The 15,004-nt window shown below is 41.8% G+C and overlaps 2 protein-coding genes across 7 annotated transcripts in view; one reads left to right on the top strand and one right to left on the bottom strand.

The window, feature by feature from the left end:
* The window catches only part of CRIM1 (cysteine rich transmembrane BMP regulator 1), a 192,885-nt gene extending 189,084 nt beyond the window's left edge, over nucleotides 1-3,801 (top strand). For all 3 annotated transcript variants that reach the window (XM_023251961.2, XM_023251962.2, XM_023251963.2), the window contains one exon: nucleotides 1,328-3,801. In XM_023251961.2, the coding sequence (XP_023107729.2) occupies nucleotides 1,328-1,504 (177 nt within the window). In that variant the 3' untranslated portion in view covers nucleotides 1,505-3,801. The remainder of the gene's footprint in view (nucleotides 1-1,327) is intronic.
* Nucleotides 3,802-5,098: 1,297 nt separating this feature from the next.
* The window catches only part of FEZ2 (fasciculation and elongation protein zeta 2), a 42,828-nt gene continuing 32,922 nt past the window's right edge, over nucleotides 5,099-15,004 (bottom strand). The window contains exons 6-10 of one of the 4 annotated variants that reach the window (XR_006595819.1): nucleotides 13,429-13,509; nucleotides 11,196-11,271; nucleotides 10,155-10,372; nucleotides 8,434-8,499; nucleotides 5,099-6,020 (exon numbers count right to left, since the gene is read on the bottom strand). Coding sequence is in view for 2 of the 4 variants with exons in the window: in XM_023251966.2 (XP_023107734.1) it covers nucleotides 6,004-6,020; nucleotides 8,434-8,499; nucleotides 11,196-11,271; nucleotides 13,429-13,509 (240 nt within the window). In the remaining 2 variants the exon portion in view is untranslated. The remainder of the gene's footprint in view (nucleotides 6,021-8,433; nucleotides 8,500-10,154; nucleotides 10,373-11,195; nucleotides 11,272-13,428; nucleotides 13,510-15,004) is intronic. The other 3 variants (XM_023251966.2, XR_006595820.1, XM_023251967.2) reach the window with 3 other exon arrangements.

Genomic DNA, 15,004 nt, shown 5'->3' with positions numbered 1-15,004 from the left:
CCTGAAAAAGTCTGTCTTAGGTGACCGAACTGGGAAAGCTTGCATGCTCACATTTGCTTAAATTGCTTGATGTCTTTTGTATTAGCCAGCAAAAGTTTTGCTCTGGTCTTCGTAGCCTCAAACACACAGTAAGCCGTGGCCATAGTACTTGCCTCGGGCTGGAGCAGTCACTGGATGAATTACCCATCAACCACTGGTTAATGGATCCTGACCTTCCACACATCCAGTTTCCTGGATTTAAAGTGTTTTAAAAAAGAAATACTTCTAGGTTGATTCCTAAGTCATTGTTGTATTAGAAATTAAAATTTGAGTTTCTTCTCAGTGGTCTATCCACTTAGAATTGGGAAAGAAGTCCTGGTGAGAGGGTGACAGCTCTCAGGCATGGGCGACGGGAACTAGAGTGTCATGAGTGCATACAGAACTCCAAAGGACAGGGAGACATGTCCAGGGCAAGCGCATAAGGGAAAGGTAGCAGAAGATCCTGAAGAGACTGTAACTACTACTAACTAGACCAGGTAGAGAGAGACACATTTCATATTGAGGGAGAAAGAATATTTATTGTCAAATTAGCCTATCTCAAAGACTGAGAAAATTCATTTTCATTAAAGGAAGAATAAGGACTCTTTCCAACCCTAAGTCTACTTTTTGCATTCAGTTTTTTTCCAAAGAAAAGAAAAAAAAAATTCCTACACCCTTACGAGTTGAAAAAACAGCTTGAATAATTATTTTAATCCAGTTAATCATCTAGAGAACTCATCCATGTGAAATTCCCATCAGATGCTTCTGCCCCTTTCTTTCAACATGTACATGTTGGGCGCAGCCTTTGCTGGGCACATGCGGGGTCAGGATACGGTCCCCAATGTACAAAGCTGGGAAGAGAGACTAGCTCATGATGTGCGTAGAGCCGCTGGATGCAGAATGGGGCTGGCCCAGCCTGTGATGATGCTTTTACCCAGCAAGTGATTTAAAATCATGTGTTTATCTTAAAATCTGCCTGGCCAGTGACGACTTCTTCAACCCTTTTAAGCATGAGTCTGCGCTTTACAGATTTGAAAATAGGTCGCTTCACCAGACTCTCTTCTCAGTTCCTGTGACGCAAGCCTGATGTAATTTATTGACTATTTCACTTTTAAACACAGTTTGTCAGTATCCCTCACGAAACTACCATTGGTACTAGAACAGGGCGTAAACCCCACAAGCCAGCGGGCCCATCAGTGTCCCGCGAAGCTGTTACCTCCCTTGAATCGGGTACGAAATTTGTTAATGGAAGATCTGTGAAATAGCTAATTCTTTGTGGGTTTTTTTTTCCTCTCCTCTCATCAACTAGCCTTCTTCCTTAAATAATCAGCTGGTGTCTGTGGACTGCAAGAAAGGAAGCAGAGTCCCAGCGGACAGTTCCCAGAGAATGCTAAGGATTGCCGAACCAGATGCAAGATTCAGCGGCTTCTACAGCATGCAGAAACAGAACCACCTCCAGGCAGATAATTTCTACCAGACAGTGTGAAGAAAGGCAATGCGGATGAGGTTTTGAAAGACAGACGACGACTAAATCTGCTTTGAAAAGTAAACTAGAATTTGTGCACTTGCTTAGTGGATCATTTTGGATTGTGACTTGACATACAGCGCTAAGAACTTACCGGGACGGGCTCTGTCTTCAGCAGTGTGCAGAACAAACATTCCCACTCTCCTCAAGATCACTGACCAAGTGTTTTCTTAGAACCAAAGTTTTTCAAGTTGCTAAGATGTATTTGCTTGTAATCTAGCTGTAGAGGTGTTTGGGGGCGGGGGACAGCGAATTTGGTTGGGGAGATGGGAGGGTGGTGTTGGGAAGGCAAATTGGTCAGCTTGGCTCGGGGAGAAACCCAGTGTAATAAAAGCAGCTGAGCGGCCCAGAGGATGCTTGCTCCGAAGTCTCGCTCCGAAGACTGCCACGGGTTGCGGCAAAGCCCAGGCCCGAATGAGCGGGAGACAAAGGCCTTGTGATCCAGCTGCCGTAGCCACCTTAGGACTGCCAGACAGCACACCAGAACCTTTTGATAGCCATCCCTGGTCTAAAGCCACGAGTTTCTTTTCTATACAGTCACAGCCACGGTAGGCGGGGAGGAGGCGAGAGAAATGTGTCGTGGCATTTCTCTGACGCGGGTTATTAAGGATAGATACAGTTAGACTTTTTGCTGCTTTTGTTTTCTTCCAAGCCAATCAGCCAGTTCCTAGCAGAGTCAGCGAGTGAACACGACGGAAGCGGTTTCTTGACGCGAGCACTGGAGCCCCTCACCACGGCGCGGCGGGAAGGAGGGTGAGGGCGAAGGCGCCAGGTCTTTCCAGCAGGGGCTGTACTTCACTGTCTGTTGTTGCTTTGTTCTGTTGTTGGTTGTTCATAGTTTTTGTTGAAGCTCTAGCTTAAGAAGAAACTTTTAAAAAGGACTGTTTGGGGATTTTTTTTTTTCCTTATTATACTGATTCTACAAAATAGAAACTACTTCATTTTAATTGTATATTATTCAAGCACCTTTGTTGAAGCTCAGAAAAAAAATATGCCTCCTTAAACTTTAGCAATTATAGGAATATTTATGTAACTATCTTATGCTTCAAAAAAAAACGAAAGTATTTGTGTGCGTGTGTATATAATATATATATGCATATATATTTATACACATACAATTTATGTTTTCCTGTTGAATGTATTTTTATGAGATTTTAACCAGAACAAAGACAAACAGGCATTCCATATCAATGCTTTTGATCACTTACAAATTTTTAATAACACAAAATTTTATTCTACCTGCAGTTTAACTGGGAAGAAAGATGTGTGTGTTGAGTGTGTGTGAGTGTGAGTGTGCACATGCCTTGTGCAGTCAGCATCACACCTGCGATGGAGAAGGTATTCCTTTATTAAAATCTTCTTCCTCATTTGGATCTGCTTTCTGTTGGTTTTCAATTTGCTCACTGGCCAGAAACATCGACGGCAGGTTATCTGCATCACTAATCAGCTCCTGGATTTTTTTTTTTTCTTCAAACAACTGTTTGAAACAACTACTGGAATATTGTCCATAATAAGCTGGAAGTCTGTTGTAGTTTGCCTCAAATATAACTGACTGTATCCTATAGTGTTAACTTTTCAAACAGCTCTCAGCACTTTTATACTAATTACCCATTTGTGCATTGATTTTTCTTTTTAAAATGCTTGTTGAGAAAGACACAGATACCCAGTATGCTTAATGTGAAAAGAAAATGTGTTCTGTTTTGTAAAGGAACTTTCAAGTATTGTTGTAAATACTTGGACAGAGGTTGCTGAACTTTAAAAAAAAATTAATTTATTATTATAATGACCTAATTTATTAATCTGAAGATTAACCATTTTTTTTTGTCTTAGAATATCAAAAGGAAAAGAAAAAGGTGTTCTAGCTGTTTGCATCAAAGGAAAAAAAAAAAAGATTTATTATCAAGGGGCAATATTTTTATCTATTTCCAAAATAAATTTGTTAATGATACGATGTTACCAAAATAGATTTACATCAGCCTGATTAGTATAAAGTTTTAATCCATTTCCTGGCATAAAAATCTCTATCAAAAAAAAATTGTAAATGCTTGCTTTTTGTTTTTTCAATCATGGCCATATTATGAAAATACTAACAGGATATAGGACAAGGTGTAAATTTTTTTATTATTATTTTAAAGATATGATTTATCCTGAGTGCTGTATCTATTACTCTTTTACTTTGGTTCCTGTTGTGCTCTTGTAAAAGAAAAACAAATCTAATTTCCTGAAAAATAAAATAGATCTATGGCACTTGGAGTGCACTGTGGTTCTACAGTTTGTTTTTTCTTCAAAAACCAAAGCTGTGAGGGAATTATTTGCGACTTGGTTCTTGGCAACAGATAAACACTCTGAATCTAAATCACCCAAAGGACAAATCATCCTTTTGTGGTAAGGTGGTCAGTCGACTGACTCTCCAGCGTCCCAAGCAGCCGCCGGCCTGCCCTCAGAGGGCGGCCTTGCCCTGGGAATCTTTGTAAGAAATCCCACCTTGGGGTTTATGGCCCACGACACTTGCTCTGAGGGAGACTTAGAAACCTACCTGTTGCCAGTCACAAATCAGAAATGTGCTCATCTCCTCACTGGTATCATCTCATCATGGGTGTGAGAAGGGTCGAGGTGGGAAACATTGGGAGTCTACCACTGAAGAAGAAAGAGTTTATCAAGCAAAATCAGAGAAATCTTCTTACAAGGGGACTGTGGGCTGAAAAAATATCTTTTCATACACTTCAGAAGGATCAGCTTAAGAATGAACTATAAGAAGAATTGTTGAATCTCTTCCCAAAAAAACACATGCTCAAGGACTTCTGACTCTGTAGTATGCCCTCTAAAGTGGTATTTCCTTAGTACAGGTAAAGTTTTTACAAATTTGGATCAATTTAGGTTATTACTGTATATAAGTATGCAATTCATCAATTCAAGGGCAAGGAGCTAGTAAGTCTCACATATTCACTATCAAAGCATTAATAAAACAAGGGACCATTTCAGGGCACCTGGCTGGCTCAGTCAGTAGAGCACGTGACTCAATTTCCAGGTTCGAGCCCCACATTGGTCGTAGAGATTACTTAAAACCTTAAAAAAAAAAAAAAAAAAAGGAACCAGGTCGAGTTCTGCACATTCCTAGGTAACAGCTGAGATGCCGAGCTGGCATCCAAGTCCTAACTGAGCTACTGCCTTTGCAGCTCTGGTGTCCCAGTTACCGGGTGGACTGAGGAATATGGATGGGCCCATATGCTCACAGACGTGTAAGTGGAATTCTAAAGACCCCTGACAGGGCCTAACTCTTCCTACACTCATGTTGTCTAAGGAAGGAAGCTACCTTAGCTGCTGGGAATGCCTCACAGACCCAGGAAATGAGCAGAACTTCTGTCCTTCCACAGCAGCCCGGGACAATCTGGAAAAGTCGCCCTCAACCCTCCTCACCATCATGAAGCTAATCAGGGTCTCGCCAGCTCACACACTGTAGTGACAATATGTAGAACGGTAAAGGGAAGAATCTAGCCCTGCAAGGGAAGAAGACTTGTAAGAAATACAACAAAAACTTAGTCTCTCAAGCACGTATCACCCTTTTTCCCAACATTTATTAAATGGCAATGACTTGGTGGGAACTGGCCAAAGTGTTTCGTGACCAGTGATGTACGGGTGAGGCGCTGCTTCCAGAACTGGGACTTCAGGAAGACAAGCAGGCGTGAGTGAAACACAACCGGAGCGGGAGCGGGGCGAGGCTGCAGCACACAGGTAAGCACCTTAAAGGACACAACCTCCTTTGAAAGGACACTTCTTCACAGACACGTGAAGCAAAACATTTACGCGTCTTGTATCTTTAACACAAAATTCTGAAAGCGAATGGCCACTTAATGGTTACAGCTGGGACAGTGGTGAAGCGCGGCTGCCTCCGTCCTCCCCAGCAGGGCCCGGTGACACTCGCCACAGCATCTTCCCAGAACAGCCCACGCTTCAGCGTCCGTCTCCCTGGACAATACTGGTAGGTAAGATTGATCCTCACAGTTCCCTCAGAAAGATCAGTGTGGGTTCTTGCCATCACTAAAGAACGGCCACAGTAGGACTCTCTCCATGCTTTCAACAAGTTCTTCGGTGCAGTTCAGATCTAGAAAGCCGCAAAACTCAGCTGGGCCTACAGTCAGTTCAGGAAAAATAAGACTGCACCTGCGCAGATACTGCTCCCCCTTCCTCTACAAAGTCGGAGGAGAGAAGAGCTCCTAACCGTTAACATTTAACAAAAAAAAAAACACCCTTAGAATTCAAAACCGTGCCATACTTCTCTTGGTTCGTGATATAAAGAATTAGTGAAAGCGTGATCTAGTAAGTAACACTGAGTCACAAACCCAAGTTCGCGTGTGTGGTCTCCAACAGCAGGAAGGGGATGGTAGCCAGCTTTCGGAACAATGCCATAGGAAATCTAGCCTGTGGTCCACGAAAGGGAAAGCCGCTCCTGGCCTGACGCCTTATGTAGGACACAGAACTAGAGGAAGAAGAAGAACTTGTAAACAGAAATGTAGGTTTTGCATACATTTACACAAGATGCATACATGTTTTATATACATCTTATATGTATATAAAAATACACAAATAATGAGAAGTCAATATTAATGCGAGGATCTACAGTAGCAACTTTTTTTTTTAGAAGGCTACACCCAACAGAGAAGAGTTTTCTCACGACACATGTATTAAAATTGCCCAGAAATGAGATTACAAAAGGCCATGTCTCTTAGGATATCACGTAGAGCGAAGAGCCCATAACATTCGCCCTATACCGTCCGGCTTGTACCACAGCAGAGGCTCCCCCATAAGTGAAAGAAGGGCTCAAGTCTCCGCATGCGCACGGCAGCAACCACGCCCACACTGCAGCCTCAGGCAGAGCCTGGAGGGCAGGGTAAAGAAGCACATGTGAGGAAAAGCCTCGGGAGCCCACACAGCATCCCTCCCATCCTTCTTAGGCCAAATGAGGCCACTTCTGCACCTTCTTTCGTTTCAGACCTTTGCGTTTAAATTAAGCTGGTATATTCAGCAGCCAAGCCACAGTCTTCAGTGTAAAAACAACTATGAGGAAGTCCCACCAAGGAAGCAGAAGGAAAGTTCTCCCTTGAGCAGAAACCACTGCCAGGCCAGTGTTCTAGTGGCCCTCGAGGTAGAGGAATTGCTAACCACTGTGGACTTCCAGGATGGGTGGAAGAGAGCATTTTCCGTCACCCCCCATCCACACCTTCCCACACGACTGAACACCTCTGAGCTTACACACACCCATTCACTTGTCCGGGGTGCGGAGTCACCACTGTGGTCTGCACCCTCGCTTCTTTTCCACCCAGTCCTCGTAGAGCCGAGGCAAAGCCACAACACATGCACACAAGCAGCTCCGGAGAACAGGTACAGTCTAGACGGGCTGGGCTCACAGGCTGGAACCTGTGGCCTGAGCCTGAGGAACAGAATTAGGTAAGTGCTGCTTCCCTAAGACACGCGGTATAGGTTCACAGTTACAGGCCTGGGTTTTCAGAGGAAGCACTTAAACATCATTTGCCCCCAGACGACTCTGTTCTCTGGGTCATAAAATTCTTCCATGCCGGTCAAATGATAAAATAGCTAGAGAATGCTTCCGAAGCTTGTTCTATCTTTGGCACCCACGGCAGTGCCCCAGGGACCCGCTATAATTAAAACCTGAGACATGTTCTTTATGTTCATCTCATTCCTGTGTCACATCTACAAGAACAAACCTCAGAACAATCCAGCTTTCATACCAGTGCTAGCACAACATAAAAGCAAACAAAGATGTCAGGTATTAAAAAGAAAAAGAAAGAAACTGGAATGTAATAGGAAGTAAAAGCCCTCCATCAGAAGAACATGGCTTATTAAAACATTTCAATCTCTTCTTTCAACCCCCTCCCCCACACCCCTAACCTACTAATGACTGGCTCCACTTCAATCACAGGTGACACTTAATGTGTCACTCACTCTGAGCTCCCAGTATGTTCTACTGAGGTTCCCTCTTTATGAAGCTGTGGTTGAAGAAATGTGCCATCTGAGTTACCTAACATCTCAGAAATCCCAACCTTCCTATGTTCAGCCAGAAACACTGACGGAGAGAACCCAAAGGAAAATGTTCCCAGAAGAGGACTGCTCTCAATATTGGATCATATACTATAGGATGCATTTCATGATGCTTAGAAAATGTCACCTGAATAACTGCTGCTTTATAAAAAATAATTTCACTGAAAAGTGTTAGTTTTGCCTGTAATTAAATAAGTTCATCAGTTCCCTCTTTATTATCCAAATTTTGCTCTTTCCTCAGCAAAGTTAGTAACCTCATTAACTTCTCGAATGACCTTCCTTTGCCTCATCATTGTTCCCAACCTGTGATCTTGATCTCACTAAAATTTATGGTTCATTTTTCACTGTCCTAGTTGATGAAAATCCATTCTTTCTCTCCCTCCCATTCCTTTCCCTTACAACAAATCCCTGAGGGACTGTTCTCTGACTTCACTGTCCCCTCTTTCATCCATCCTCATGATCTGTCCTTCTCTACTGTCCCCACGATGGCAGACACCACCCTACTGAACCCCACCCTGTGTCAGTCAATACCTGAGACACATAATTGTGGGAACGTCTCCATATTTCCTCCATTGCCTGTCTCCATGCTTACTAAAGCTGAGCTGTGGAAATTACTTCCAGCTCAAGATCCCAAATAAAAGTTGCATTCTATATAACCATAATTCATAATGTGAGTAGCATAAGTAAGCCAGGCATGTATCCTCACTCGGCACAAATGAGAATGATAAAAGTGCATTTGGAAGTTACTTTCTTATCTATTAACAAGACGATGATGCATTTATCGACTAATCAGAACTTCCCAACCATCGCACATACACCATTATAAAACTCACCTTTCAGTATATAATCAGTTAACAAGCTCGGAACCTTGTCACTGTCCTCTTTCATGGCACGAAGAACTGCAAAATGAAGGAGAGAAAGACAAGGCAACAATTTCAAACTCAGAGAGCAAATCTCATTTACACTGTAGCCTTCATTAATTTTCAGGCATAATCAATTCATACAAATTAGTGATTACTTTCTGCACGCTAAACAACTGCAAATGCTCAAGAATGTACTGTCGTTGAGTAAGCCCTTATCCAAGTGAGAACATTCCTGTTACCAGAGACTTCTCCCAGGTATAAAACATCCAGACAGTGGAACCAGCAAAGAAGAATTGGGCTATTTACCCAGAGCCTCAAGTATAATAAATATTGGAAAGCGAGGTACCACCATGAGCACTTCCGTGAGCTCTGGGGAGCAGGAGACCCTCAGTCTGCACATCTCACAAGCGGGAGAAACTCTCAAATGACTAGTGAGCCACCTTCTCCAAGGAGTATGTCTGTCAGCCTTCTTGGAAACTTTCAAAGGCCAAAATAAAGAGCACACCTCACTGAAGCAGCACCCAGCTGCACTGCCTGCCCCTGTACTACAGAGGAAGCCCGGTGAATCGACCTCATCCTCAAGGGGCATCTTGGACAATTTTATCTCCAAGCAAAGCCAAATAGCAAGATCAGCTGCTGGGGTGCTTAAAAATCTCGACCACGCAGGTACAGAAACACATGAGCAAATGCTACACTTTCAGAGCGGCTGCCACCTCACACTGTCCCCGGAGCACCCGGGGGAGAAGGCTGCCCTGCTTCCCCAGACATACGACGGAACAACATGGCGTCTGCTTGGGCTTAAACCCTGGCTCTACTACTTCCCCTCTGTGGGCGCTCTGAGCAAGTTACCTAACCCCAGTCGGTGCACCAAGTTCCTCATCTGTAACATGAGCATAGTCATCAGACCAGTCCCCAAGGCTGGTTGTGATTATCAAGTTACTAATGCAGATGTGAAGGATTGAGAATAGTGCCCAACACAGAATATATGCTGTGTAAGCATTAGCCTTTATTATTAACACAACTAACGGTATTCTGATTCTTATTACTGTTGCTACTGTACTTCCAGGAGCTTTCATGAGGAAGGCTGAACAACCATAAATGCTGCAACCGTTTCCCCGGGCTTCCGCCGTGAACATCGACAGGCGGCAGTGGTAGAGGCTCTAGTTCTCCCCCAAGTTTTGAGGAGCTAACTGCTTTTACTTCAAAGGGAAACTCACACTAACTTGGGCATTCCTTCACACCCCCTACATGTCTACTCAGAGATTCCAAATTGTGCCATCTACAAAGGTATCATCTAAGGATCAGCCTGAAGACATTCTGATGTGGGAATTATGATGTCTTTCGTTTGGCCAAGTCTGTCCATGCTCTGAGAATCCAAGGTCTTTCAGTAATTCCTGGCGTCCAGGCAATATTTATGTTCCCTTCTCAGAGGGCAACTGTGCTCAGTATTCCTGCTTCCCATCGTGTTTTAGATTGGTTTTCAGTTCTATATAAAATCACGTGCCATAGGCTAACATTCTTAAAAAGTACAGTGGACTGGGAATTAAAAGACCCAGCCCTGTAATTAAGCATTCCCCTGTGTGATCTTGGACACTCATAACTTCATGGGTTGGTCTGGAAAATCAGAGGGCAGGCCACCCAGTTAATTTCTTCATTTTCTATTTCAGACTGGCTGGCATCACTTGATTTACCTGTATCTTAGTATAAAATGTTTTGAAAGTATCGTTCACCAAAGGAAAGAGTAACGACTTCAGGTAGAAGGAGACAGGCAGGCAGCTTGTGCTCACGACAACCACGCCTCCATATCCCTAAATTCCAAAATAGGTATCGTCACAAGAGGCATTCCTGTGATTCCCTCTTTTTTGGTTCCTTCTTTAATCAACAGTTAACAGAGCAGCAAATCCAGTCCCTTCAAGGAAAACAAAGCTCAGTAATTGACTTACCCCAAATCACACATATGTTAATTTATTTACTATGAGGGAAACACAGCAAATATGTTTACCTTTGTTTTTCATTGTGACCAAGAGAGGGATAAGTAACATCCAAGGACGTTACTGTAAATAACAGGGATAGAACCAGAATTCATTGCTCATTTATGGCTATCGTAAGACAGAATCAGTAGAATGTATATTTAGGTCTCACAAATTATTTTAAAATGCGAGCCTCTTGAAGGTGGAGTGTTTTTGTCTGCTTTGTTCACTAAAGTATCTCAATGCCCAGAACACAGCCTGGCACAGAATAGGCCTTTTTTAATATTTGCTGAATGAATATTCTTAAAATATTACTATCAATTTATATTCTGCTTATGACTATTACTTTGGGTTCTACGTTCCTAAGAAAGGAGAATATTTTCGGCCACTTTCTAAATCTTGCCTATTGACTTACTGACAGTCGTATTTACATAAGATCCATGAAGCACCTTATCTATTGATAAATGATATGTTCTTAAACATACAAGGGATGATGGAGAATCAAGTTACACTTTTTTCCTCAAAAGTTCAGCTTGTATTTCAAAAGGTAAGAAAAAGTACAAAAAGTACAAATCAACTCGGAATTCAGTGTCACGTTCGATGGTACAGGCATTTATGGTCTCATTCTCAATGAATGACGACATCTGTCATTTACTATCCCCAATTGACAAAACAAAACATAGCAACAATCAACCAACCAAAATCAGTATTCAGAATCAGCAAAAGTAAATAAAGTAACAGTTTCATTTTGGCTCTACTCACTTTTTGTTAATATCTGAAGATCTTCAACAGATGGTGGTCCATTTTTTTTCTCGTAAGGAATGACTGTCGTCAAGTACTGCCAAGTTAAAAAAAAAAAATGTCACTTAAATCAGAATGACCTTATCTGTAAAACTTCGATACAGTTACTACAGGTCTATTTTGTAACATGAAACATGAGCTTCTTTAGTATGGAACACAGGTATCTTACTATCTCGGTATCTTACAGGTATCTTACAGGTATCTTACTATCTCGGCTGTCTCTGTATTTTTTGCCTACCTCCATCTGCTTCACACAAACCCAACATTAACATAAACATATTTTTACCTTTCAAGTCTTGAAAATTTCACAAAAGTAGGCCTAAGGGTGATCTTTACAATTTGTTCATCTTTAAAGTAAAGCCTTATCTAACAATCTCCTTGCATTATTTCCAACATACTTGGAAAAGAGTAATTTAAAACTGAAGACATAGTTGCAACAGTTCTGCATGACCAAATAACTCCCAACAGCCAAATAATTCTGTTTCAGACCATTTTTTTCTGGTTGAACAAAATGGTCACGTGGATAACTTGACAACTTAAAAACACACACCAGCTTCTTCCAGAAACTGACATAGACACACGTACCCAAATGATTTTAGAGGTGTATTATTATTATTATTTCAAATTACTTGTAAGTAGTTTCAAAGTTTAAAGGCGTTAAAGGAAAAGAGAAAAGTGAAAGGAGAGAATGGCCTGGTGAATAATGAAAATTCACGTCTGATACATAGACAAAGTGCCTCATTCACTCCCGTGAAGGCTCACAAGTACCAGTTATGGCCTGTAGCTACATCCCATGGAAGCACAATCTAAAATTTACTGTCCAGATGTCCCTATTCTGGCCACTCTACCAAAACTATCTACCTCAGTGTGGTCTGCCTGTGTTCATCTGGAGAGCCACTGTTCTCACTTAGAATCTTTTCAGACCCACCCATTATTTAGTTCTTGTCCTAAATCTCAGCTCTAGTCCTAACCCTCCTTGAGTGATTTCACCCCTGAGTGATCTTATAATCAAAAAACAAGGTAAAATGGTTTAGTAAGAACTGGCTCCCTACGTACAGGGAAGTAGGAAAGTGAATAATTATTCCGTGTTTAGGAAACAATTCCCACCAACTTTTCGGTGTAGACTTCTCCAAGCTGATACCCCCTTGTGGAACTGAATGTTTCCTCGTGAATACACAGAAAGCAGGAAGCCAGCCCCCATTGGGCTCCAACGAACAGCGCGCGTCAGAGAAGCGGGACTCTGACAGCATCAGGGAGCTGCGCCCCCTCGAGCACGCTCTCTGACCACGCTCTCGGGCTTCCCACGTGTGGGTCACTTTGGAAGTTACTTTGCCGTCCTGGGCATCTGAGACAGGTGAGAGGGGCCAGAAGAAAAACGAAATTTCGACCATCCCTCACTGGAGCTGTAAATGTCAGTGTGAAGGATTATTTGATATCGACTGTTTCCCTTCTTGAGCAATACAGAAATTATCTTTTAGTAAAAATCCTAGGCTCAAATTAGCTTGAGCTAATGTAAGAGGTTTCCTTTTTGAAGTGAAAATTTCAAATTGTGAAAAGTAATTTTAAGCACACTCATTAATGTAGATGTGTTTCCTGTGTTCATGATCCTCCCTAAGTCATTATACAAAACAGCCACACATCTGACTGCGGGTGTATTTACAGCCATGTAGAATTCTGTATAAATCACGTCTCGTGCCTCACTCGGCGGACAACTGAGTTGGCTGCTAAACAATACACCTTAGAAGCACCTGAATTTCATTGAAAAGGAGGTAGGATATACTCTTATCAACCTGTTTGACCTAGAACTCTAATCAGAAAGATACCGAGATCAGCTTTCTTCTCCCTAAAATGACATCTTGTTTCTCAGACTTTTAGAATTACAGCAGCATATTCTGGTTTAGTTATATATTCTAGACATGCAGCTCATGAGGTCAATGCAATTTCTTTAACGGCAGTGGAAAATGGAGCTCTAAAACATGTACTAAGAATGCATTTAGTCTGTTGCCCAATTTGAAAAGTGCTGTTTCCTAAAGGGAAATCCTATGTATTATCAGGACTAGAGATATGATGAACTTTCACTTCTCCCTTTTAAGCAACAGTCTTAGTAAATTAGTACAAGGGCCAGCTTTCAGGACCTTCACTTACACAGGGAATGAAAAAGCAGATAATGAGGAAAATAAGGATAACCGAGCACCTGTTTCTCTCCACCTGAATTTCCAAAGGTGTGGCGGAGGCCATTCTGAATGACATTTGAGATCCCCTCCATGCTGAAGCGCTAAAGGCAGCAATATACGGCCCAGAGGAAAAGGACAGAGAAAGAAGTTCAAAGACTATTAGTAAGAACGCACCATGATTTATGTGCCCAAGAGGCAAGCAGTTAGAAAATGCCACTGCTCATTCACATAAAGCAAACAAAATCATGCTGTTTTTAAAATGTTTCTGCTTCCATTTCTTGCAAGTCAAATGCAAAAACTACTGCTTTTATGCTACCATATTCATAAAGATTTTCCCTCACGTAGCTGATAAATAAATTGGCTCCAATGTAAATATCCTAAGTGGTACGCATATTTGTTTTATGCAAAATTTACTACATAATTTTTAAGATACCTTTTGATATTGTTTACCTACATTTTATCAAAAGTCTGAAAACTTAATACTAACAGTATGCATATTTTCAGTCTAAGTTTGCATATTTCTACCACAAGTTTGGAGAAACATTAACATAACATTTGGCAAATGAGAATGCTGTTACTTGGAGAGCTGATTACTGCTTCCCACTCGCTCTTCAGGCCACCTGCCATTGCCTTGGTGCAGAAATTACAAACTGGAAGAGTACATACATATGCTTTCTGGAGAGCAGAGTGGATCCCATGCGCCAGCAGGCCCCTAACACTTCCGCAGAGACTTTCCCACTGTTCCTAGGAAACAATTCTAGCTTCTTTCCCCCAGCAACCTCCAAGACTTCCTAGAACCCACTGTACTATAAAGAGAGTATTTTTTCCCTAAACTACTTATCTTGATTTGTAACCAGTCTGCAATGTCATCAGACACAGGGAAAAGAGTCCAGTGGCACCTCTCTGGCTGCTGAGTCAAAGGCCTGAGATGGACTCTTACGCTGTGACTAATTAAGGAGGAAGGCATCCTGATTCACCAGCTGGGTCCTTCCTCTGGATTTTTACAGAGGAAAGTGGAAACAGTAAACACATTTGAGGAGTCAATATAACGAATATTTACCCGACCCCGAGGAAGAGAAGAGGAAACCAAGGCAATGGTCTTTGCTTTCAAGAACATATTGTTTACCCGAGTGGTTCTCAAAGCGTGGCCCAGGGATCCCCCAGGGGGTCCATGAAACACTTCTAGGGTCCATGAGCTGAACATTACTTTCTCAGAAATACTAAGACATGATTTGCCTTCTTCACGTTCATTCTTTCATGACTTATAGTGAAATATCCCAAATGATAGGCTGAATGCGGAAGCAGATTTAAGAATCTCTCTTCGGTTAAGTGAGATATTATAACAAGATTGACAAAAATGCATAGCAATGCCATTTTTTCTCACTAAATTTTTAAAACTATAGTTATTTTCCATAAAAACATGCTAGTTGTGTAAGCATTAATGAATTTCTTATTGGTATTTTTAGACGAATTGGTAAATTTTGTGCATTTACCAATGTAGTAAATATCAATGTAATATCAAAATCTACATCAATCTACTCTCTAATCTAGCAAATATCAATCAATATAGCCTATATAAACAAAAAGCTCTTTGAG

This window comes from Felis catus, chromosome A3 (assembly GCF_018350175.1).
Source record: "Felis catus isolate Fca126 chromosome A3, F.catus_Fca126_mat1.0, whole genome shotgun sequence".
NCBI classification, from domain to species: domain Eukaryota; kingdom Metazoa; phylum Chordata; class Mammalia; order Carnivora; family Felidae; genus Felis; species Felis catus.
The sequence above is the reverse complement of the archived record's forward strand: the minus strand, read 5'-3'. Positions and strand labels throughout refer to the sequence as shown.